At 42.9% G+C, this 24,407-nt stretch overlaps 1 protein-coding gene across 2 annotated transcripts; it reads left to right on the forward strand.

The window, feature by feature from the left end:
• Positions 1–750: 750 nt before the first annotated feature.
• On the forward strand, positions 751–23,631 carry LOC149276043 (auxilin-like). Of its 2 annotated transcripts, none has more exons than XM_089503955.1 (19): positions 751–964; positions 7,007–7,157; positions 7,877–7,926; positions 10,634–10,782; positions 11,442–11,564; positions 11,888–12,021; positions 12,403–12,597; positions 13,255–13,372; positions 13,588–13,667; positions 14,110–14,303; positions 14,391–14,471; positions 18,312–18,731; positions 18,877–19,032; positions 20,408–20,482; positions 21,084–21,209; positions 21,341–21,592; positions 21,822–21,967; positions 22,569–22,745; positions 23,530–23,631. In XM_089503955.1, the coding sequence occupies exons 1-19, from the start codon at positions 751–753 to the stop codon at positions 23,629–23,631; spliced, it is 2,943 nt and encodes a 980-aa protein (XP_089360081.1). The 2 variants fall into 2 exon arrangements, with proteins under 2 accessions (XP_089360081.1, XP_089360080.1); XM_089503954.1 differs by having other exon boundaries at positions 20,408–20,473; positions 21,075–21,209.
• The last annotated feature ends 776 nt before the right edge of the window (positions 23,632–24,407 follow it).

Raw genomic sequence — 24,407 nt, forward strand, 5'->3', positions numbered from 1 at the left:
CACCACACTGAGCTGATGCTTTATGGCGATGCTAATGAGGTCCATTCCTCCATAGACTTTCATTAGTCAGAGGGTCTGGCTGGGTGATTTAGACTGAGTCATTCTATTGCTCCCCACAGGCAGTATGATAAGGAGTCGGGGGGTTTAGTAGATCGAGGATCAGATAACAGAGCGAGAATCATACAAACGGCTGATATGCAGCTGCCTGAAAAGATTATATTATGGGGGCAAAAATTACAACCTGGTTTAAAAAAGAAAAAACAGAATATTTTTAATCTAAAAGTAGTAATAAAAATCTTCTTTAGAGACGGGGAGGGATAGAGAGACAGAGATAAAAAGAGACAGAAAAACATAATTAGAGATTCAGATGGAGAGATTACATTAGGCCCCCATTTGCAGCCATATGGCCCATAAACTGTAAGAAAAAGCAATAATGAGAAAAATGAAGATTCTAAAAATAAGATTTGTGAAAAGATGTAAATATGTTTATATCCGGGGAGGGGGTAATAAGGGGAGGGGGGGTTAATAACGGGAGGGGAGTAATAAGGGGAGGGAGGTTAATAAGGGGAGGGGGGGTAATAAGGGGGGGGGGTTATTGTCTTCTGGTGATCGTCCGACACAAAGGAACCTGCTTCCCAGTCACGGAGGGGGGGCGGAGTCTCAGGGCCGGGGGTGTGGCGGGGGCGGCCCCGGGAGCGGTGACAGGGAGGGCAGGCAGCAGCAGCATCCAGGGCCGCCGCCAGATGCCCCATGAGCCTGCTCGGGAGCTACCGGAGAAAGCCCAGTAATGATGGTTATGAATCTTTGCAGCTGGTGGAGTCCAACGGGGAGCCGAGTAACCGGGCGGAGCGGCCGGGAGGCGGGCAGGCAGTGAGCGGGCCGGCGGCAGGAGCAGCTCTCCCGGCATCACCAGCAGCGAGGAGCCCGGCCAGGCCGCCGGAGAGCAGCACCATGGACAGCTCAGGTACCGAACGCGCCGCATGCCGGGGGACTGGTACCTGATACTGGGGGGGACTGGTATCTGATACTGGGGGGACTGGTACCTGATACTGGGGGGACTGGTTCCTAATACTGGGGGGGACTGGTATCTGATACTGGGGGGGACTGGTACCTGATACTGGGGGGGTACTGGTACCTGATACTGGGGGGGGACTGGTTCCTAATACTGGGGGGTACTGGTACATTATACTGGGGGGTACTGGTACATTATACTGGGGGGGACTGGTATCTGATACTGGGGGGGGACTGGTATCTGATACTGGGGGGGACTGGTACCTGATACTGGGGGGGACTGGTATCTGATACTGGGGGGGACTGGTACCTGATACTGGGGGGTACTAGTACATTATACTGGGGGGTACTGGTACCTGATACTGGGGGGGACTGGTACCTGATACTGGGGGGGACTGGTATCTGATACTGGGGGGACTGGTACCTGATACTGGGGGGACTGGTTTCTAATACTGGGGGGGACTGGTATCTGATACTGGGGGGGACTGGTACCTGATACTGGGGGGGTACTGGTACCTGATACTGGGGGGGACTGGTTCCTAATACTGGGGGGTACTGGTACATTATACTGGGGGGGTACTGGTACATTATACTGGGGGGGACTGGTATCTGATACTGGGGGGACTGGTATCTGATACTGGGGGGGGACTGATACCTGATACTGGGGGGGACTGGTATCTGATACTGGGGGGGACTGGTACCTGATACTGGGGGGTACTAGTACATTATACTGGGGGGTACTGGTACATTATACTGGGGGGGACTGGTATCTGATACTGGGGGGGACAGGTATCTGATACTCGGGGGGGACTGGTACCTGATACTGGGGGGTACTGGTACCTGATACTGGGGGGGACTGGTTCCTAATACTGGGGGGTACTTGTACATTATACTGGGGGGTACTGGTACATTATACTGGGGGGGACTGGTATCTGATACTGGGGGGGACTGGTATCTGATACTGGGGGGGACTGGTATCTGATACTGGGGGGGACTGGTACCTGATACTGGGGGGGACTGGTATCTGATACTGGGGGGGACTGGTACCTGATACTGGGGGGTACTAGTACATTATACTGGGGGGTACTGGTACATTATACTGGGGGGGACAGGTATCTGATACTCGGGGGGACTGGTACCTGATACTGGGGGGGTACTGGTACCTGATACTGGGGGGGACTGGTTCCTAATACTGGGGGGTACTGGTACATTATACTGGGGGGTACTGGTACATTATACTGGGGGGTACTGGTACATTAATATATCGAACAAGGGGCGCATGAACATGTGGAGAAAAATAACAACACAATAGTGTAGCAAATTCAAACAGAATATCTGTGTAGTGAATATATATCGCACTCACAAGAGTAACTGGTAATAGAGGCTCATCAGATAACGACAGATCTTGATAAATCCTGAAATGCAGATAAAAGAACCGCCAATGGTGCAGTATAATAGAAAATATATTTAATAAGAAAAAACTGGGTAAACTCACAAGTCAGTTGGCACAACAAAATTGTTATGCTTATAAGCGCAGTGTGGAAACAAGAATCCAGCAAAGTAAGAAATATCCGTATGGAAAAGTCTTTCAAAGTCTCTCAACGCGTTTCACCAAACTCGTTGGCTTCTTCAGGAGCAGAATACAGATATTACAAATAAAATGAAGTAAAAAACTGCAGTACTGGTACATTATACTGGGGGGGACTGGTATCTGATACTGGGGGGACTGGTATCTGATACTGGGGGGGACTGGTACCTGATACTGGGGGGTACTGGTACATTATACTGGGGGGACTGGTACATTATACTGGGGGGGACTGGTATCTGATACTGGGGGGGACTGGTACCTGATACTGGGGGGGACTGGTTCCTAATACTGGGGGTACTGGTACATTTTACTGGGGGGGACTGGTTCCTGATACTGGGGGTACTGGTACTGCACTGATTGGGGGAGGGGCCAGCATGTTACCCTCTCATGCACCCTGCAGCATATTTTTACACCCTTTACACGCCGTGTAGGAGCGAGTGAGGCCTGCAGGGAGGGCTGTGCTGGCGGGGATATCACTCTCATGGCACTCAGCCAGCCACTTGGGTCCTTTAACTGCTGAAAGACAATGGTCATTCGTCACTGGCATCAAATCAATAAATGATCATTAACAATATAGTAGATTCTACGTTGCTTAATGGTTAGTCGTGGACTGCAGAGCTTACAATCTAAATGAGTCATAATACACCTGGGCGATCTGGGCGACCGTTCATGCAGATTGTAAACTCACTGGGCACAGTCTATGTATGGAGAGCTAAACGAGGCCGGGACTGCTGAGCTCTGAGCTGCAAGGCTACTAATTCCACGTTATGCTCAGATACGCTCTTACACTGGTGACGGCTTTCAAATGAGACATTGGAACAAATTAAAAATATCATTCTATCTGCCCATTCTTGCCTAAAAAAACGCAAATCGTATTTGCTTTTGAGATTCTAAACATTGTTGATTTTGTTGGCGCTACCACTTCTGCTGGGCGGCAGCTCTTGGTATCTACTGTTCTTGCTACAAATCTTTTTTTTTTCTGTTAAAAATAAGCAAAAATGTTTACATTTTAAATGCTTAATCTATATATGAGGCCTTCGCGTAGCTTTTCTTGCGTTCCTCGTCCATAATGCGATTCTCATCCAAATTCCGTATGGGGGGCCGCGGGGGGGGATGTCTCCTGAATCCTTGCATCTCCTACACGACCTTGGGAAAAAAAATCACTTCTTTGTGCTGATGAACATTTGCATTTTCAGACAAGAAAAGCAGTTTTGTCCTCGTCGGTCTCCTCCTCGCTTAGTCTTAAGATCCTGGCTGATAACTCATGTCGAGAAGGGACTGTTTTATGATGATTGGGGGGGTGAGGGGGGGGTTATAGTTTTCTTTGCACATAATGGAGTTTTTAGTTGAAATCAGTACCCTTATCGGGCCACATAAAAAAAAGATCTAATGTTACACAAGCTTTTGAGACCTCAGAGGTCTCTTCTTCAACTGAAGATGTGAAGGTCCCAAAAAAAACCATACGTAACGAGGTAGTTTTTCTATGTTGGCACAATTAGTTTCTACAGAAGATTACATTTTCTCTTGGACACCATTTTTCTTTAATCATAAAAAAAAAAAAAAGATCGGCCCCATTCGGCCCCCGTCTAGTCGCCCGTTTCTCCTGCTGTAAAGACTCAAACCTTAATCAGTCGTTGGTCTCGTCTTAGATTCAGGAGCCGTATGTCTATCCCATGCATGTATAATACATCCACTGTATTACCCTCTACCACTTCTGCTGGGAGGCTGCTCCACTTATCTACCACCCTCTCAGTGAAGTAAAATAAAATAAAGTGATAATATAAGTGGTTAACTAAAGCACATACAGACCGCCGTCTTCTCCTGGCGTTAAGCTTTTCCCGGTGATGTGCTGCGGGCTTTGCGGCGGGGGGGGGGGGGGGTGGATGCTCTGCAGAGCCGGCTGGCACTTAGCAAATCAACGCAAATGAATTATAATTTCCGGTTTCTGGTTTAGGAAGCGAAGAGCTGCTGCCATTGGATGAAAACCATCAAGACTCCGCCCCCTCTTCATTCTATATATTCCCTAAGTGCAGCATTAATAGAGAGTTAATGACTTCATACAGCAGGAATTCTCAGTCATTTGGTTGATAGAATTTTTAATATACTTAGAATTCTGATGACTTAAAGGCACAGTCCGGAATTTTTATATTTTAGAGAAATGTGGAATTTTCCGGCCGATCGGCCCCCATTCGGCCCCCGTCTAGTCGCCCGTCTCTCCTGCTGTAAAGACTCAAACCTTAATCAGTCGTTGGTCTCGTCTTAGATTCAGGAGCCGTATGTCTATCCTGCGCATGTTTAAATCCCCTCGCTGTCAGTGGCGGGCTTGGCGGGGGGTCTCCTGGAAGTTCCCTCTCTCTCGCGCTCTCAGTGTTGACCCCGTCTCTTTTCCCGCAGCTCCGTTTTTGTTTCCTCTTCTTTCTCCGCCGGCTTCTCTCCGGTATAGACATTTTTTTCATGATTAAAGAGTAAAATCCGGGAAATCGTACCGGAAATGAAGTTATTCTAAAGCCGTTAAATTCGGCACATTTAACCGTTTCCTCGCTGGGTCACTCGCCTCTTCGGCCGGATAGAGAGACGATTAATAAAAACGCCGGCGCTTTGTAAACTGGGCTTTTATGAAAGTGAATTTATTCTGGGAATTCTCCCAGCTTTACGGGGAATCGGATCGCTTCTGCAGCGGACGCGTTCATTTCAAGGCATCCGTTAGCCCCGCGCGGGGTAGAACTCGCCCGCTTGTGCCCCTCCGCTGTTCTTAGAGGTGGCTTCAGAGGGATGGACCGCTTCCAAGAACATGACGGCTATTTATATAACCGGGTAAACAGAGTCCTGTCCTATGGGGGCAAAGAGAAATCTAAAGTCACCGGCAGGATCCCTGCGCGCGAGGAATGCGTGAGACTCCCGAGCTGGAATAAGGCAAAATATTTTATATTTTTAGTTAAAAAAATGTGTATTTTTGGTGCACATTCCCTGCAGTCTCCATGCACATTACACCGCCGTGCAGCACCGTGACCCGCACCGCACACGATCACCACCTACTTTAATTAACACGTGGTGTGTTTCATGCCGAGCTGCGCTGTGACCCGCAGGGGACGCCGGGGGTTGGTAAATGGCATTAATTACCTGGGGAGATCCATAATGCTCCAGATACTGACTGCGGGGGTCCGACAGCGCGCATGGAGCCACTTGCCACAAAATCAAGGCAGATTCTAGGACTGGGTGGCAAATGGGTTTCTTTTACACTTTCTATTAAAGGGACAGTTTATCATCCGGGACATCTCTACTAAACGAGTTCTGTGTGAGTACGAGACAGCGCTAGACGTGCCTGGAGGTGAGTATCAGCTGAACTCCTCTCATGCGCAGAATAGTTGATGTCTTCTTGTTTCATTACTTTGATTCTGATGACATCATCATCGCTCTAGAAGGTTTATTTTACTGCCTAAAAAATATGATGTCATCAATTTGTGGCAGAATTCTTTCAGAATGCTATATATATATATTAGTATATATTATATATATATATATTAGAATATAAATTATATATATATTAGTATATATATTATATATAGATATTATATATTTATATATGGATCTTCAGCCGATCAGCCCACTTCACAATCTGATTAATCGCACTCATTGTGTGGCGACGGGGGACCTCACCATGAATATTTAATAATTTGATATTCATTACACAGCGCAGCGAGAGAATATCTATCGACCTCCTTTCTTTTAATATCAACAACATTGACGAAGCCGCCGGTTACACAAACAGATACATTGTATCAGCTGGAAGGAAAATACTTCTAAGTATCCCTAATATTTAAAGATGATATGATGATGTCATCAGACCCTGCAAAAAATAAATGAATTTAATGAAAGTAATTGGCAAACTTTTCTGGTGAACTTTTTAGGGGGTGTATACAGTAATAACCCCCCAGCACTGTATACAGTAATAACCCCCCCAGCGCTGTATACAGTAATAACCCCCCCAGCGCTGTATACAGTAATAACCCCCCCAGCGCTGTATACAGTAATATAACCCCCAGCGCTGTATAAAGCAATATAGAATATATATAATATAGCAAAAAAAAAAAAAAAATCTCATTTTTTCCCAATAAACTCCCTTTATCTGCAGACCTGGAGCCGCCGGTGCTGTCAGTCATGTGATATTTTGGGTGACTTTCCCTGCTCAAACACCGCAGTGAGCTGACGCTTTATGGCGATGCTAATAAAGTCCGTTCCTCCATAGACTCCCGTTCTCCTGTTCTCGCAGACAGTGTGTTAAGGGGTCACGGTTTTTGTCTATAGTTTCTGAAAAAAATTTCAGAAAGTTTCCATTATTTGGAAAATGCACAGATTACGTTATATATATATATATTCTGAAATGGCCCGAATCCCCCTCTTTTCCAGAGGCCTCATCTCCGGACATGGAGTCCAATTATGGTGGGGGTCTCCTGGACATTGTGAAAGGAGGAGCAGGACGTCTCTTCAGCAACTTGAAGGACAACCTTAAGGACACCTTAAAAGACACCTCTACTAAAGTAATGCAGTCCGTGGCCAGGTAAATGCACCAATTGTTACAAAATATTGGACCCTTTCATTGATTTCGTTGTAGACGACGGTAGAAACAAGAACGGCTGTGATATTATTATTTTTATTAATTTTCTGGTTTTAAATCATTAAGATTCATATTTTTCGGCTCCGACATTCACCAGATCCATAGCTGGGGCAATTCATGCAAATTCTCCTCCGTCTCCCATGATCCTTCAGTGCAGCCTGCAGTGGAAACCCATTGGTCGGCTCAAGCAGAAAGTTGTATTTTTATGGTTTTTTTAATTAAAATATTCAGTTGAAAGTACTCATTTTAAATAATCAAATTTTAAATGCGAAATTTTAAAGCAACAGTAGACTTTGAGATATTCATCCTCATAAAAGGTTTTCTTACATTTTTTGTAGTTTTTTGTTTTAAAGGAACAGCCCCACAGAATAAGAATGCATATTAAAGAACTTTATGAGTACTTTAATATGGATCCTTTAGGAGTAGAAGCTGCAGCTCCCCTTCTCCTCTGTGGTTTGACAATTCTTGCCCCTGATTGGCTGCTTTACGGCTATGAATGTTTTTCATCATTTCCAGTTATTATGCGTTCCGATCACCAAATGAAACGTGTGTTTGGATGGATACGTTGTAAAAATTCACCTGCATTAAAATAACAATAGGTTTTGTTGAAACTGTTACATTTTATGAGATTTTGATGATTTTCCATGATTTCTTCCCCTTAGTTATACAAAAGGAGAGCTGGATATTTCATATATTACCTCGCGGATTATCGGTAAGCGGTTTTACACTTTAATTCCTTCTCCGCTGCTTCCGATATGAAACAGTTATATACGGTTACACAAAATGCACGAGGTGTGATGTACGTGGAGCTATGAGGTCATAGGGAAGTTAATGGTCCTTGATTAGACTCGTCAATAAAAGACAGCTGAGAAACCCGGTGGGGTTTCTCTGTGAGGACCTGCATAGAGAGAGGGCCGGACTGGGACTGAAAAGCAGCCCTGGAAAAATTTGGAGAGCAGCCCCATATAGTTTATCTCGCGGTCGCGCTCTTATACCCACACGCACCCCTTATACACACCCGCGTCACACTATTCGCCATTCTTTTTATCTCATTATTTGTATTAAAATGCCAGAAAGCAAAAGTGTTAAAAGGCCCTAATAAATTAAATACATTACACATAATAGGATCAAAACATTTGCTACTGCGAACATTGTTAGATGAAAGAGTTCCATTTTATTCAGTGGAACAAAACACTGATCACATTATTCTTCACGATATTCTGGTAAGAAACTTTTATTTCTTTATTAATTCATGTAGACTATTTTTTTCCATATTTAATAAAAGCTATGATTGAGACATGTTTGGTTTTTATTTCCTTTCATTTGACAACCTACCCCCGAGTTATGCACCTCTGCCCCCCTGATATGCCTTCTAACCCCCTATATGCCACTCTGCCTCCAGAAATGCCTTATACCCCCTATATGCCACTCTGCCATATAGGGGGTTAAAAGGCATATCATGGGACAGAGTGGCATATAGGGGGGGTATAAGGCATTTCTGGAGGCAGAGTGGCATGAAGGGGGTTAAAAGGCATATCATGGGGCACTCTGCCTCCAGAGAAGCCTTATGCCCCCCTATATGCCACTCTGCCTCCCCGATATGCTTTATACCCTCCTATATGCTCCTCTGCCCCATGATATGCCTTTTAACCCCCTTTATGCCACTCTGCCTCCAGATATGCCTTTTGACCCCCTATATGTCACTCTGCATCCAGAAATGCCTGGCATATAGGGGGTTAAAAGGCATATCATGGGACAGAGTGGCATATAGGGGGTATAAGGCATTTCTGGAGGCAGAGTGGCATATAGGGGGACACACTTACATACACACACATGCCGATTTTTTTTTTTTTTAACAAATACAAAAAAATATTATACAGTACAAAAAATACATTATTTTACTCACCTTCTACTTCTCTTGACTTCCTGGTAGCTGCACACTGTTCTCCTCTATGCTGACAGGAAGTCACTGACCTGACATCCGGTGCTGCAGCAGTCTGAGTGCGAGGGGGCGGAGCTTCCACCTCACGCTGCTCCCATCACTATGCAGCCATCAGACTGCTGGGAATGTAATCTGAACGGCCCGTGCGTGCTGATGCCGCCGGCCGGAGCTACTTTAACACTTTTTTTTAATTTATATGGTAAGCTGGATCGGCTTGCCATATAAAGTAAAAAAAAAAGTATTAAAGCAGAGCCGGCCGGCGGCATCAGCACGCACCGGCCGTTCAGATTACATTCCCAGCAATCTGATGGCCGCATAGTGATGGGAGCAGCGTGAGGGGTGAAAGGTCAGTGCGAGGGGGCGGAGCTTTCACCCCTCACGTTGCTCCCATCACTAGACGGCCATCGCACACGGCTGCTGGGTGCTGATGCCGGCCGGCCGCATCAGCACCCAGCGGCCGCTTTGATTAGATTTCGGGCAGCCTGGGGGGCAATTGCCCCCCTGCCCAGCCCGCCCCTGGCGCCGAGGGAGGCCTTCAATGCTATTTGCAGCCGCTCAGCGGCTGTCTTCAGGGTTAGTCTGCTGGCCGCCCAGCCCACGGACCTGCTGGCCCACCGGGAAATTTCCCGGTATCCTGGTGGGCCAGTCCGGCCCTGCATAGAGATCTCAGTGTGATCGGTGCAGGGGGATCGCGGGGAGGGGAGTGAGAAACCATGTCTCTCACTCCCCCTCTCGTCCTGAAACAAAGAAGGAGAAAAAAAAACCAAAACGGTTATTCATTTAAAAAATAATAATAAAAAAATCATTAAAATAATAATATAAATAATACTAAAAAAAATATAATAAAGTAATCATTGTGACATCACTGGCATTAATAACATGTTTAGGAGGTCCCTAAGAGGACCTCTTACATTTATAAAAAAAACAAACCAATATATAAAAAATAAAAAAAATAAAAAAAAAATGTAATTAAAAAATTAAGAAATATATAGAAAAAAGATGATAATAATAAAAAAAAAACCTTACATCCCATTGCCCTAGCATAACATCTACCCAGTATAACCCTCCTGCCCCCGTTTACAACCCCCAAACCCGTTAAGCCATAAGCATAAAACTTCCACAAAAAATGTGCACCTTATAGTATGCTCCCTGGTGCTGGGAAAGTCTGGAAAATCTATATAAATCAGGTATTTCTGAAATCAGGACACCTGAATTGATAAACTTGGAGGAGATTTTCCATCACTTCACCTAATTTTGTGAGGATTCAGAGGGAAAATGTAAAAAAAAAATTTCAGCTAATCATCCAACTATGATATCAAAAGAAAGCTCTATCTCCCCTTGAAAAAAACAATATATAGTTTCCATGGAAACACTATTCACAGGAAAAAAGAGTTTGATCATTTTATTTTTGTTAAAAATAATTATATTTTTAAAATTCATTTGTTTCCATCCACTTTTTATAACCCTCTCTCCCCAGTGATGTCGTTCCCGGCAGAAGGGGTTGAGTTGGGATTCCGTAACCATATAGAAGACGTGCGCTCCTTCCTAGATTCTCGCCATCTGGATCATTACACGGTGTTCAACTTGTCTCCGAAGTCCTACCGCAGCGCCAAGTTCCACAACAGGGTATGGGCTTTATTTTAGTCTTTTCAGCAAAAAAAAAACACATCTAAAAAACCTGATTTATTCCAAACGTCATTGAACTGGGATACCTGCTCATTAGATGACACGCAGAACCTGCCGGCAGATCGGCCCCATCCGGCCCCCGTCTAGTCGCCCGTTTCTCCTGCTGTAAAGCCTCAAACCTTAATCAGTCGTTGGTCTCGTCTTAGATTCAGGAGCCGTATGTCTATCCCATGCATGTTTAATCCCCTCACTGTATTAGCCTCTACCGCTTCTGCTGGGAGGCTGTTCCACTTACCAACCACCATCTTAATAAAGTAAAGCACAGAGAGATGTGTTCATAGACGATTATTAAATGCTCCTGCACTGAAAGAATTTTAACTAGGGCCGACAGATGAGGATCTTAAGCCGATTTGCTGAGAAGCTGACTCGATCAGCAACGCTCTCAGCTGATTGGCTGAGACATGCGCCGACAGCATCAGCCAAGGTTGGACATCTACAGGAAAAGCGTATCAGAAGTTATCCTTGTCTAGCTTGCCATCCTAGCAGGGGTTAATTCTGAATATAGACTGCACCCCCCCATAACTGTCCGAGCACGCACATGCGCACAATGTTTGCTGTAGACTTATTACCCGTATGTACCCTTTTTTTTAACCCTTCAGGTCTCAGAGTGCAGTTGGCCGGTCAGACAAGCTCCCAGCCTGCATAATCTATTTGCCGTTTGCAAGAACATGCACAACTGGCTGCAGCAGAACCCCAAAAATGTCTGCGTCATCCACTGCATGGTGAGGCAACGATGACATCATAACGCAAACGCTAAGCGGGAAAATATAACGGGATTGAATACAGGATACAAAGCTTTATACTTAGGATTTATTTTATATAGCGCCATCATATTCCGCAGCGCCCTACAACGGGTGACTTTTCTAGTTATCTGGTTTCTGTATTTAACCCAGCGAGTGTGAAATGCGTTGCCAGGGGTAACATTGTAACAAGAATTAAAGTGCGGTTGTGCCGATTGTGTTTTGTGCTCTCTAGATATTGCGAGAAGTGAAATGTTTCAGGTGAAGAGGTCCTGCGATGATCTGTTTTCTTTTTTATCTCACAGGATGGCCGTGCGGCGTCCGCGGTCCTCGTCAGCTCCATGTTCTGTTTCTGTCATCTCTTTTCCAATCCCTTTCCTGCAATCCAGCTGCTGAACTCCAAGCGTCCCGGAATCGGGCTCTGGCCGTCACACCGGAGGTGCGAAACCCACAACATCTGCCGGACCCCGGCAGCCACATAATTACTGTATAATATAAAGATAGACCCTGCCGGCAGATCGGCCCCATTCGGCCCCCGTCTGGTCGCCCGTTTCTCCTGCTGTAAAGACTCAAACCTTAATCAGTCGTTGGTCTCGTCTTAGATTCAGGAGCCGTATGTCTATCCCATGCATGTTTAATACCCTCGCTGTATTACCCTCTACCACTTCTGCTGGGAGGCCGTTCCGCTCATCTACCACCCTCTCAGTAAAGTAAAGCTGCCTTACGATACAAATGTGGGGGGGATAATTTGGGTCAAGTCATATGTTATTGAGTTATATCTGTGCTTTTCATTCCATTGGATAATGTGTTTTTTTTGCAGGTACATAGGATATATCTGTGACCTGGTATCAGACAAACCCACTCATCCTCACTGCAAACCGATTCTTATCAAATCCGTCACGCTGAGTCCTGTCCCGTGTTTCAACAAGCAAAGGAACGGATGCCGCCCCTTCTGTGACGTCCTCATCGGAGAGACGCGGATCTTCAGCACAATGCAGGATTACGAAAGGATGAAGTGAGACAGATTTCATATATACTGGGGAAATATTTCAATCTTTGGGGAAAAAATATCATCAATATCAATCTTATCATCCGATTAGAAATGAGATGTCAAAAATATTGTTTTATTTTTAACCCAATTGCAGTTTTTGCCCCCATAACATGATGTTTTTAGGCAGCTGCATATCAGCCGTTTGTATGATTCTCGCTCTGTTATCTGATCCCCGATCTACTAAACACCGCAACTCCTTATCATACTGCCTGTGGGGAACAATAGAATGGCTCAGTCTTAATCACCCAGACAGACCCTCTGACTAATGAAAGTGCTGAGGGTTATATTACTGTATACAGCGCTGGGGGTTATATTACTGTATACAGCACTGGGGGTTATATTACTGTATACAGCGCTGGGGGTTATTACTGTATACAGCACTGGGGGTTATATTACTGTATACAGCGCTGGGGGTTATATTACTGTATACAGCACTGGGGGTTATATTACTGTATACAGCGCTGGGGGTTATATTACTGTATACAGCGCTGGGGGTTATATTACTGTATACAGCGCCGGGGGGTATATTACTGTATACAGCACTGGGGGTTATATTACTGTATACAGCGCTGGGGGTATTACTGTTGATGAAATGGGTTAATATTGTGTAATATTTTGAAGGGAGTATCGTGTTCAGGACGGGAAGGTGGTCATTCCGCTGGGGGTCACAGTTCACGGGGATGTGGTGGTCTCCGTCTCCCATATGAGGTCCACCATTGGAGGAAGACTTCAAGCTAAGGTGAGAACTTCAGGAAAGGATATTTTTGTAGTTATTGCTAGTTTTGCCACCCGCAGACCTCAGCTTTTGGTGAACAGTCTCTTTTTAGTAATTATCCTCAAAATAACACAAAATAAAGTCTCACCGCCCGATATAATTCTCGCCCCGTTTTCTTACCGTCCAAATATTCTGTTACTTTATGATGTCATCCGCTGTCTTTTTGTTTGCGACTTCAGATGACAAATACTCAGATATTCCAGATTCAGTTCCATACGGGATTCATAGCGCTGGATACCACTACGCTCAAGTTTACAAAGTGAGTATTTTCAGTATAAAAAAAAACAAAAAACAATAAAAAAAATATATTTTTATTTTTGAATTTTATATAAACGTTTTTTTTTTACCGTCCGGTAAATAAAAAATGGGTATTTTTCAATTTCTTTAGTCCTGAGAAAGATAACCAACTGTGCGGCCAATCAGGGAGCGGAGCGGAGTGCGTAATTTGAGGGGTATTGGGAAAAATCTGTCTGTTACTATGGAAACAACACTTTTTCCCCTTCTTTTATGGTAAATAATATGGACATTGAAACAAAAATCTGTTGCAATGTCTGCCTCTCGTCTGCCTCTTCCGACCGCACTCTAAACAAGCGAGTGGGGCTCGCTGTCTAAGGGGGAAGGCCGCTACGGAGTAATCGCGCATGCGCGTAAATATTTTTCCACCCGTGCTTTTCTTTAAAGTCCCGCTTTGTGACTCCCAGGCCGGAGCTGGATGCGTGCGACTCTCCCGAGAAATACCCGCAGCTGTTCCACGCCACTCTGGAGCTGGAGATCGAAGCCACGGACAGACAGACGGACCTGACGCCCCCGTGGGAACACTTTCCGTCCAAAGACATTAACCCCGCCATACTTTTTTCCTCCCATCAGGAACTCCAGGACGCTCAGGCAGCTGGCGGTAAGGACTGTGAGTCTCTGTATATGATCCTCAGGATCTCAGAGCGTATGTTCCCTCACTGATACGTGTTACACGCGTGTTTCACAGGTAAAGCTCCTACCGAACAGCATCAAGACAACATAAAGACCCCAGGACAGAGCACATTCTTCTCCTCTTTGAGTTGGCAAGGTATAGATCTGAATTATACACACTGTGACAAACCCTATAGCATGAGGGCCATACATGTCACTTTTAGGGGTCCTAAGCACAGTCCTCTAGGGCAATCAGAGTCAGGAACAGCAGCTTTAACCCCTTCGCGACCTTTGCCGGTTCAGGACCGTCATGACATGAAGGTCACTAAATGACCTTTGACGGTCCTGAACCGTCAAAAAGTAAAATAAGCTTAGAAAGTGATCAACGATCACTTTCTTCGCTTAAACGGCGTTACTGTAATGCCTCGATGTCGAGGCATTCAGCAAGGCCGAGATCGGCATCGGGGGCCATGTCTGGCCCCTCCCGGAGGCGTCAACAGCCGCCATACATTGTATGGCGGCGGACGCCCGTTTTAAAAGCGTTTAGGAGGCGATCAACGATCGCCTCCTAAACTTAAATGGTGTCGCTGGAATGCCTCGATCAGGAGGCATCCAGCGACACCAAACACTTACCTCTGGGTGGGCTGTGACCGCTCCGGAGAGCGGTCACAGCCGCCGCTGCCGGTGATCTTCGCCATCAAGCAAGATGGCGGCGGCCCGGGAAATAAAACAATAAAGACGAAAAAGTTCGCTAGAGGGTCTCCAGACCCTCTAGAGAACTGGCTCCACTTGCTGGTTGAATACAGGTACTGCATTCAACCATGCAAGTCAATGGAGCCCAGCTTTCTAATCACTATGTGATTAGTAAAATATTCAAAAAAAATAAATAAAAAATGGAAAAAAAAAATAAAAAAAAATGTGCTAACATTTAAAAATTATTATGCAGTGATGTCACTAGATGAACCATCCAGTACCAGAAAAATGTGTAAAAAAAAATATAAAAAAAGTATTAAAAAAATAAAATAAAATTAAAAAATAAAGTTTATTATTTTGAGCAAGTGCTAAAATTTCTCAAAAATCTCAACAAAGAGTTAAAAAAAGCACTTCAAATACCCAAGGGGTGTCTAATATATAAAAAAAATGGCTGATGGGGTAAATTGGAGTGGCCTAGCTCAAAGACAGGGCATAGGTACAGACTGACCAAAATGGAGAAAAAAAGCGCACTTCCCAAATGTGGCATTTTAAATCTGAAACAACCCGACAAACCCATGCATGTCGGGTATCACTGCAGTCAGGAGATGTTCCTGAACACACATTGGGGTGTTGTTTGACAGTGGCATATACCAGGACCTGTATATCTATAACTAAAGTACAATTTGTGTGAAAAAAAAATAAAAATTACTATTACAAAGTTTGACAAAGTGTAGTTCTATAATTGGTGCATGGAAAGGGTTAAAATAACAGCATTTGGAATACCCTGGGGTGTCTAGTTTTCAAAAATATATGGTTTGAATGGGTTAAATTGAGTTAACCGGCTTCAAAGATATTCCAAAGAGGAGAGGGAGGCACAATGACCAAATGACCACCTGAATTACGCATGCCCCAAAAGTAGCCTTTTACCAGCCAAACAATCTGACAAACCCATGCATGTGGGGTATCGCTGTACTCAGGAGATGTTGCTGAACACACATTGGGGTGTTGTTTGACAGTGACATATACCAGCACCTGTATATCTATAACTAAAGTACAATTTGTGTGGGAAAAAAAAATAAAAAAAATTACTATTACAAAGTTTGACAAAGTGTAGTTGTATAATTGGTGCATGGAAAGGGTTAAAATAACAGCATTTGGAATACCCTGGGGTGTCTAGTTTTCAAAAATATATGGTTTGAATGGGTTAAATTGAGTTAACCGGCTTCAAAGATGTTCCAAAGAGGAGATGGAGGCAGACTGACCAGATTTGTTAAAAAAGATTTGGAAATCATAAAACGCTGCTTGTACTTATTGCCCTATAACTTACAAAAAACAGCAAAAAAACATAAAAACATTGGGTATTTCTAAACTCAGGACAAGTAGTAGAATCTATTTAGCTAGTTTTTTTACTTGCTTTTTTAGGTGAGTAAAAGATTTTTCAAATAAAAGTCATAAAATGTGGTTTTTTTTCAATTTTTCACCATGTTTTTTTAATTTTTTTATAGTAAATAAGATGATACGATCAAAATAATGGTATCTGAAGAAAGCCCATCTTGTCCTGAAAAAAACAATATATAACTTATGTGGGTACACTAAATGGGTGAGGAGAAAATTACAGCTGAACACAAGCACCACAAAAGTGTCAAAACAGCCTCGGTCCCACAGGGTACAAAACGAAAAATGAGCCCGGTCCTTAAGGGGTTAAACAAAACAGCGCTTTATTTTAACCACTTAAACCCCAAAAACCAAATCATAAAAAGAAAACCTAGCTCCCAATTGGAGCCCTCTCTAACTTAACTATGCTGGTCTAAACTGACCGGCCTAATCACCCACTACCTCAACCTCCCAGCCAGACCCAGCTACGCCAGGCTCTGGAAAACCTCCCCCAGACAGCACACAAAATGTCCAGGCAGGTATTGCCTCACTTGGCTCAGGGATTGTCTTGTTCAGGGCCTCTCCTTGCCCTGGGAGCACAGGGAGCTTCCTCTCCCCCCAACAGTCTCGCTGAGTATCAGGCTCCAGGGGTTTTTAATGCCCAGCACCTGTGCCTGACGCCGGCCTCATAGAAATCCCGGACCGGATCCTGCAGATTTCTTGCCTCCTGGAAAACCCGGCATGGAGTTTCCACAGAATGGGGGAATGGAGCATTGGCCCACCCTGCTCTCCAATTGCTCCACCCCAGGGACCCATATGTATAATCTGCATAGCAGCTGTACTCAGATGCCATGCTAATCATCTCCCTGGGGTTCACACGGTCACAACACGTATGAACACATAGAATATCCCAATGCTGTATTAGCCGCTACCACTTCTGCTGGCAGGCTGTTCCACTTATCTACTACCATCTCAGTAAAGTAAAGACATTCTAAGCCTCTGACCCTCTAGTTTTAAAGCAGCTGCTTTAAAATCTTGGTCCCATTCTCACCAGTCCGTCCGCGTCTGTTGTTGAGCAGATTAGTTTTGTTATTTGACAGAGTTTTCTCGCGTCGGAGGATCCTTTTTATATCTCGTCACATAATCTTTTACGCGTATAAAGAAAGTTATATTAGAAATAATTTCCATTAAAACAATTATTTACTCCTCCACCCCCTGGACAGAAAGGCTGGTTTTATGGGAAATAAATGCTACCCTTCAAAAGTTTGGGGTCACGTAGAAAAATTCCTTGTTTTTGAAAGAAGAGCAGGTTTTGCCCATTAAAATAACTTGAAATGGATCAGAAATCTGGCACAGACGGGGTTAATGCTGTAAATCACTATTGTAGCTGGAAACAGCTGATTTTTAATGGAATCTCTTCATAGGCGTACAGAGGCCCTTTATCACTCCCATCACTCCTGTGTTCCAATGGCCGTTTATCACTCCCATCACTCCTGGGTTCCAATGGCCCTTTATCACTCCCATCACTCCTGTGTTCCAATGGCCCTTTATCACTCCCATCACTCCTGTGTTCCAATGGCCCTTTATCACTCCCATCACTCCTGTGTTCCAATGGCTCTTTATCACTCCCATCACTCCTGTGTTCCAATGGCCCTTTATCACTCCCATCACTCCTGTGTTCCAATGGCATGTTGTGTTCGCTGATCCAAGTTTAAGTTTAAAAGGATAATTGATGGTTAGAAATCCTTTTTGTAATGATGTTACAGCCAGAAATGTCCTCGTTTTCCATGAAAACAACTCAAGTGACCCCAAACTTTTGAACGGTGTGTGCACTGAGCAGAATTTTTCTGGGAAAATACTCTTATAAATGTCTTTCTTTTTGGTTTTTATCTCCTCTGAAGTCAATTCATCTAAATTTTTGTTTTCTAAGAACAAAGGTCAGAGAAGTCCGGCTCGCACCCCGTGGCGGAGGATCGCGCGGCGTTAGTCCACGAGGAGAGCGAGCAGTCAGACGACGAACTCCTGTCCCTCTCCAGCCAGCACAGTAACACGAGCGGCGAGAGGCTACACGGGACCCCAAAGCACAAAAAAGCCCACCCGCCGGCTCCTTCCGCACCCACTGAGGATGTAGACCTGCTGTGTCTGGATGGGAGTGCTGTGAGCCGCACTCCTCCTTCCCAGCCAAAACCTCCCCCCTCAAACTCAGACTTACTGAATGATATTTTCGGGGGCGCGCCTCAGGGAACCGGGGAGACCCTCTTCCAAACCGAAGGGATGGGTTCTGCTCAGTCCACCCCGAGACGATCAGCGGCCTCACCGTCTCCATCCCAGTCTCCCAGGATCGGAGAAGGTAATTTCTTGATTATCTCATTCCTCACTGTATTAGCCCTCTACCATTTCTGCTGGGAGGCTGTTCCACATATCTACCACTCTCTTTTAGTAAAGTAAGATATCACAAAGTAACGTCATTTATTTTCTGTTTAATAAAACTCCAGCTGCTACTTTCGATCCGTTTGGCTGCAGTCCTCAGCCGCCGGCCAAGGACCTACTGGGGTCGTTCCTCAGCACTTCAAATACCGGCAGCAGAGACGCTTTCATACATACGACCCGAAGTCCGTCCCCGACAGTCCACATCGACCCGTTCAATATGGGTGAGGAAAAAGTACTATCCGAAAACCAGAAAACAGAATGGCCGCCCAGCGGCGGAAACCCCAGGGAAAGAAACATTTTTCTGTGGCCAAGTTTCTGTGGCTGCCTGATTTTACTCATAATAATAATCATAATAACAATAATAAAAAAAATAATATAAAAGTATAAGAAATAATAATAATAAATGTGTTAATAATAAAGGTTTTAATAATAATAATAATAATATTAACATCACTAATATAATATTATAAGTGTTAATAATAATAATAATAATCAGAATAACAAAAATAAAAATAATAATATAACAGTATAAGAAATAATAATAATAAATGTGTTAATAATAATCATAAAAAGTGTTAATAATAAAGGTTTTAATAATAATAATAATATTAACATCACTAATATAATAGTATAAGTGTTAATAATAATAATAATAAATGTGTTAATAGAAGTGTTAATAATAGTAATCATATTCACAACAACAATAATAATATCACTAATATAATAGTATAAGAAATAATAAATGTGTTAATAATAATAAAAATAACAATAATAATAAGTGTTAATAATAATAATAATAAAGGTGTTAATAACAATAATAATATTAATATCACTAATATAATAGTATGTGTTAATAAAATAAGTGCTATTATTATTATTATTATTATTATAACAATATACGTGTTAATAATAATAATTATATGTGTTAATAATTATTGTTATTATTATGAACACATTTATTATTAATATTAACACTTATATTGGTATTATTATTATAATACTAATTAATAAACACTAATATAATAGTATAAGTGTTAATAAAATAAGTTTTAATAATGATAACAATATACAGGTTAATAATAATAATAACAACAATATAAGTGTTAATAATTATAATTAATTAATTTATAAGTAATATTATTATTAGTGATAGTAGTAATAAAGGTCTTTCCTCCTGGTGCCATTACTAGATTCTTGCAGTTAAATTCCTTATAAAGTAAAACCCTCCAAAATAATACACTAATTACTCCTTATTTTAGAAACAGAGAAACAATCCCCGTTCGGCTCACCTCGTTTGCCAGTTATTCCTGCTGTAAAGACTCAGGAGCCATAGGCCTGCACCCTGCATGTTTACATTTCCTCACTGTATTAGCCTCTACCACTTCTGCTGGGAGGCTGTCCCGCTTATCTACCACCTCTTCAGTCAAGTAAAATGTTTTACTCACAGTTATTAATTGCCTAGCTGATCTTTTGCATCATGAGTTTTATTCTACCAGGAATAATCCGTTTTATCCATTTATAAAGCATAGAATTATGTATTTAATTATTATTTTATCGCTCATCTATATACGTTTATATTTCTTTTTTTTTTGTTAGCACCTCCTTCCGTTTCAATTCAGCCCGACGTTTCAGGTACGTGGAATTGGAGCGGCACCACGCCAGGTAAGCTCAGTAAAGGTCTTTATACGGACCGTTTATTAAACAGCCTCTAGATCGTAAGCCTGCGAGCCGAGCCCTCTATCCCTAATGTATCGAGTCGTCTCTTCTAGCTGTGTCTGACCCTTTGAATGTAGGGTCTGTAACTCCTGACTTAGTGAGTGGGGATATGCATCGCTCTGGTACTGAAAGAGTCAAACTATATTTTATAGTGAGATAAATTATATATAGTCTTATAGTCTATTTTTAAAATTTTTTCCATCCCCCCAAAAATGCATTTTTTTTTTATATTTAAAAATTTTTTTTTACATTTTTTTGTGGTTTATAAAAAGAAACAGGGAAAAAAACTAAATTCTGACTGCTTGAATTTTCAGACAAAACTGACACCAAAAAGCAACAGAAAAGGGACATAATATCACCATAAAAAACCCCACATAAATACCTATTGTACAGCGCTGTGGAATATGATGGCGCTATACAAACAATAAATAATAATAATAATATTTAATATTTATAGAAAGAATACAAAGTGAAATATATCGCGTTAGCGTCGATATAAATGCCGATAATTCCTTTGTTTTAATATTCCGTGTTTCCGAACTCCCAGGCGGTTTAGGCGTGGGAAGCAGATCGGCCGCTACCAGCCCCACCGGGTCACCGCACGGCACTCCTATCCATCACCCCAAGCCGCAGAACCTCGACCCCTTTGCTGACCTCGGGACGTTGGGCGCCAATTTATCCGGTAAATTGAATTAATTAATTTATTTCATCATTTATTGATGTTGTCATTTGAACCTAAAAATGTTATGTTTGCAAAGTAACCCTTTTCTAGGGTTTTTAGCTCATTTTGGTTTATTCTCGGGATATCTCTAGGTTCTGCGTTTGCCAGTAAGCCGACAACGCCAACGGGATGCGGAGGGGGGTTTCCACCGGCTAGCTCGCCGCAGCACGTCGGAGGGTCCGGCCGGCAGCAGAACGCGGGGTATAACTGGCAACAGACTCAGACCAAACCCCCAGCTAACATCTCGCACTCCTCCCCGCAGAACAGACCCAATTACAATATCAGCTTCTCTGCCCCCGGCGGCGGGGGGCACAGCGAGAAAGGCAAGGCGGCCGCCGGAACCGGTGAGTTTTGACAGGTACCTGTTTTGCTGAGGGTTTGATGGGTTGAGCCGCCTGAGGATGATGGGAGTAGTCAGCTGGAGCAATGAGCCGATGAGAAGGGGCAGTATGTCCCGGTCACTTTGTCGTGGCAGGTACCAAGCGAGTATTACCCCCCCTCCCCCGTCCATCGAGGTGAGAAGATACATTAAGCCGCCCCGGATTTATAGGATGAATTTCTTTTTGGTTTAAGATAAACAGAAGTTTTCCGGTGACAATTTCGAGGATTTGCTCTCCGGCCAAGGATTCAACGCACACAAAGAAAGGAAAGGACCCAGGACCATCGCCGAGATGAGGAAAGAGGAGATGTCCAAGGACATGGACCCCGAGAAGTTAAAGGTGAGGCTGAGAGAACCAGCGGAGAGGCGTCGGCAAACCGGGGAACTCTCAGGGCTTGCCCCCGCGTCTCAGGGGTTTTGCCCCAATCTCAGGGTCTTGGGGCAGATTCTCCGGCCTGGAGCTCATTCCTTCCTGTTGTACATCGATCTGATCATAGCGAAGAGTCCTACTGTGTGCTGTTGCTCCCAGTATGCTATGGTTGATATCCCTGCTTGAATGCAGGTGACTCCATAAAATTATGACAAGTCAGGGTTGCCATGACGACCGGTATTAGAGCCGTTGGAGAAACACATTTAGGAGCTCGCTACATAGACTCTTCACAGTGGGCTATTAAGGGGTTAATATTTAAAGAGTGTCAGCTGATTTAGAACATCAGCACAAAGCAAGATTCTGAACGGAACGTTTTTAAAAACATATTTTTTTATTTGATTTTAGAATTAGAAAATATGGCCGGAGATCCGCTTTAAGGATCTTAGTGTCAATCAGTGAAAGATATAACACACCTTTAGTAAACTGCCCCCCCCCCCCCGTATGTTACCTCCGGCCACTGCTAAACAAACCAGAAAAGTGAATTTTCTTACAGAGAAAACGTTATTTTCAGATATTAGACTGGATTGAGGGTAAGGAGCGGAACATCCGGGCTCTTCTCTCCACCATGCATACGGTGCTGTGGTCAGGAGAGACTAAATGGAAAGCGGTCAGCATGGCGGACCTGGTGACCCCGGAACAAGTGAAGAAAGTTTATCGAAAAGCCGTCCTCGTAGTACATCCAGACAAAGTAAGTAAAAAAAACCAAAACACCTGAGATTACGGCTGATCGAGTTTATTGCCATAGCTGCAGAAAAAACTGTTGGTTTCCCGTTGCTAGGGCACCCGCTGTTTATTTGGCGTAAGTGTTCTGCCCGGTAAAATAATAGGTGGGAAATAAGCATTAAACGGCCATTCCGTTCTTTACTAAATATAAAAGCAAAAACCAACACTGAAATCGCAATAAAAGAAATAAATACAAAATTCTGCTGCTATGGCAACAAATCCTTTACATGATGTCAAATGGATCTCGATAAAACTATACTAGCCTCTCATTAATATTATTTAGTAATTTATATAGGGCCATCAATCATATCCTGCAGCGCTGTATATATATATATATATCTCTCTCTCTAGATTGTAAGCTCTTTGAGCAGGGCCCTCCTCACCTGTTGTTTCAGTAAGTCTAATTGTTATGTTATATACTACTTGGCATGTCCTATTTACCCCTTTGTACAGCGCTGTGGACTATGATGGTGCTATATAAAAACGATAAATAAATAAAAAATAAATTATATATATATATATATATATATATACAGCTGGGACTATAAACACAACAGCCACTAGAGGGCGAACTAAACCAATACAGGGACATTGTTTCACTGTATGGGCAAATGTGACCTATACATTCTGCTAGGCATGGGGCAAATATAGCAGAGAATTTAAATGTCATATTACGGGTCTATATAATTAATGTATAATATATATGTAATATATATATATATATATCATACGTATATTTTATTTTGCAGGCCACCGGGCAGCCGTACGAACAATATGCAAAGATGATTTTTATGGAGCTGAACGACGCATGGTCAGAATTTGAGAACCAAGGACAGAAGCCGTTATATTAACCCCGTAGTATCCAGATTCCCCCCCAAACACAGCATTCGTCCCACAAACATTACAACAAAAAAAAAACATAAAAAAAATCAGTCTCCCAATTCCATGATTTTACACCAAAATTCAGTTTGATTTCTGGCAATTAATAGTTACAGATACAAGATCCCATAATAATGATGATTATTTTTTTCCAGTTGTATGGTCATAGTGTTAAATCTCTGCCCACCCCGACCCCGGTATCTGTATATCTATTTATTTATGTATTTATTTCACTTTTTTCAGTTGGATTCATTTTTTTTTTTTTTTTTGTTAAATTTATATTTATTTCTTTTGTAAAAGATGAAAAAAAAAATAGAAGATTACATGTACCGTACAAACAAATACAGACTATACATGAAACAAAAACAAAAACATAACGGAATAAAGTAAAGTAGCTTTTGGGAATGGAGCTGAAGAGAGAGCTGATTCAACAAATGAGTATTATTATAATCAGAATTCATGTTGTTGTTTTTTTTTTATTATTATTTCGTGGAGACTTGATTCCCACACTTCAATTCGTTTGAAGGAGGGGTATAGTATCCGAGAAACCTCCTTTTCCATAGTAATTTGGAATTTTAATTGGGACTCAAACTGCAACAGAGTAGAACAACAGTTTTGTTTCCATTGCTTAGCTGCTAGACAAATATGGATAGTAAATGCAGTAAAAGAGAGGCTGGAGATTCTGGGATAACAATGTTATCTATATTTTTCAAAAAATGCAAAATCTCTTTCCAGAATCTACTAACTA

Source organism: Sceloporus occidentalis, unplaced genomic scaffold, assembly GCF_023333645.1.
Source record: "Sceloporus occidentalis isolate IW3139 unplaced genomic scaffold, rSceOcc1.0.p SCAF_249, whole genome shotgun sequence".
Taxonomy (NCBI): Eukaryota; Metazoa; Chordata; class Lepidosauria; order Squamata; family Phrynosomatidae; genus Sceloporus; species Sceloporus occidentalis.

Coding starts and splice junctions, on each gene's coding strand:
- LOC149276043 (XM_089503955.1), top strand. CDS start 751: ATGAGCCTGCTCGGGAGCTACCGGAGAAAGCCCAGTAATGATGGTTAT. Junction 18,732..18,876: donor GTCTCCCAGGATCGGAGAAG/GTAATTTCTTGA, acceptor ATAAAACTCCAG/CTGCTACTTTCGATCCGTTT. Junction 21,593..21,821: donor CAAGGCGGCCGCCGGAACCG/GTGAGTTTTGAC, acceptor TTTTGGTTTAAG/ATAAACAGAAGTTTTCCGGT.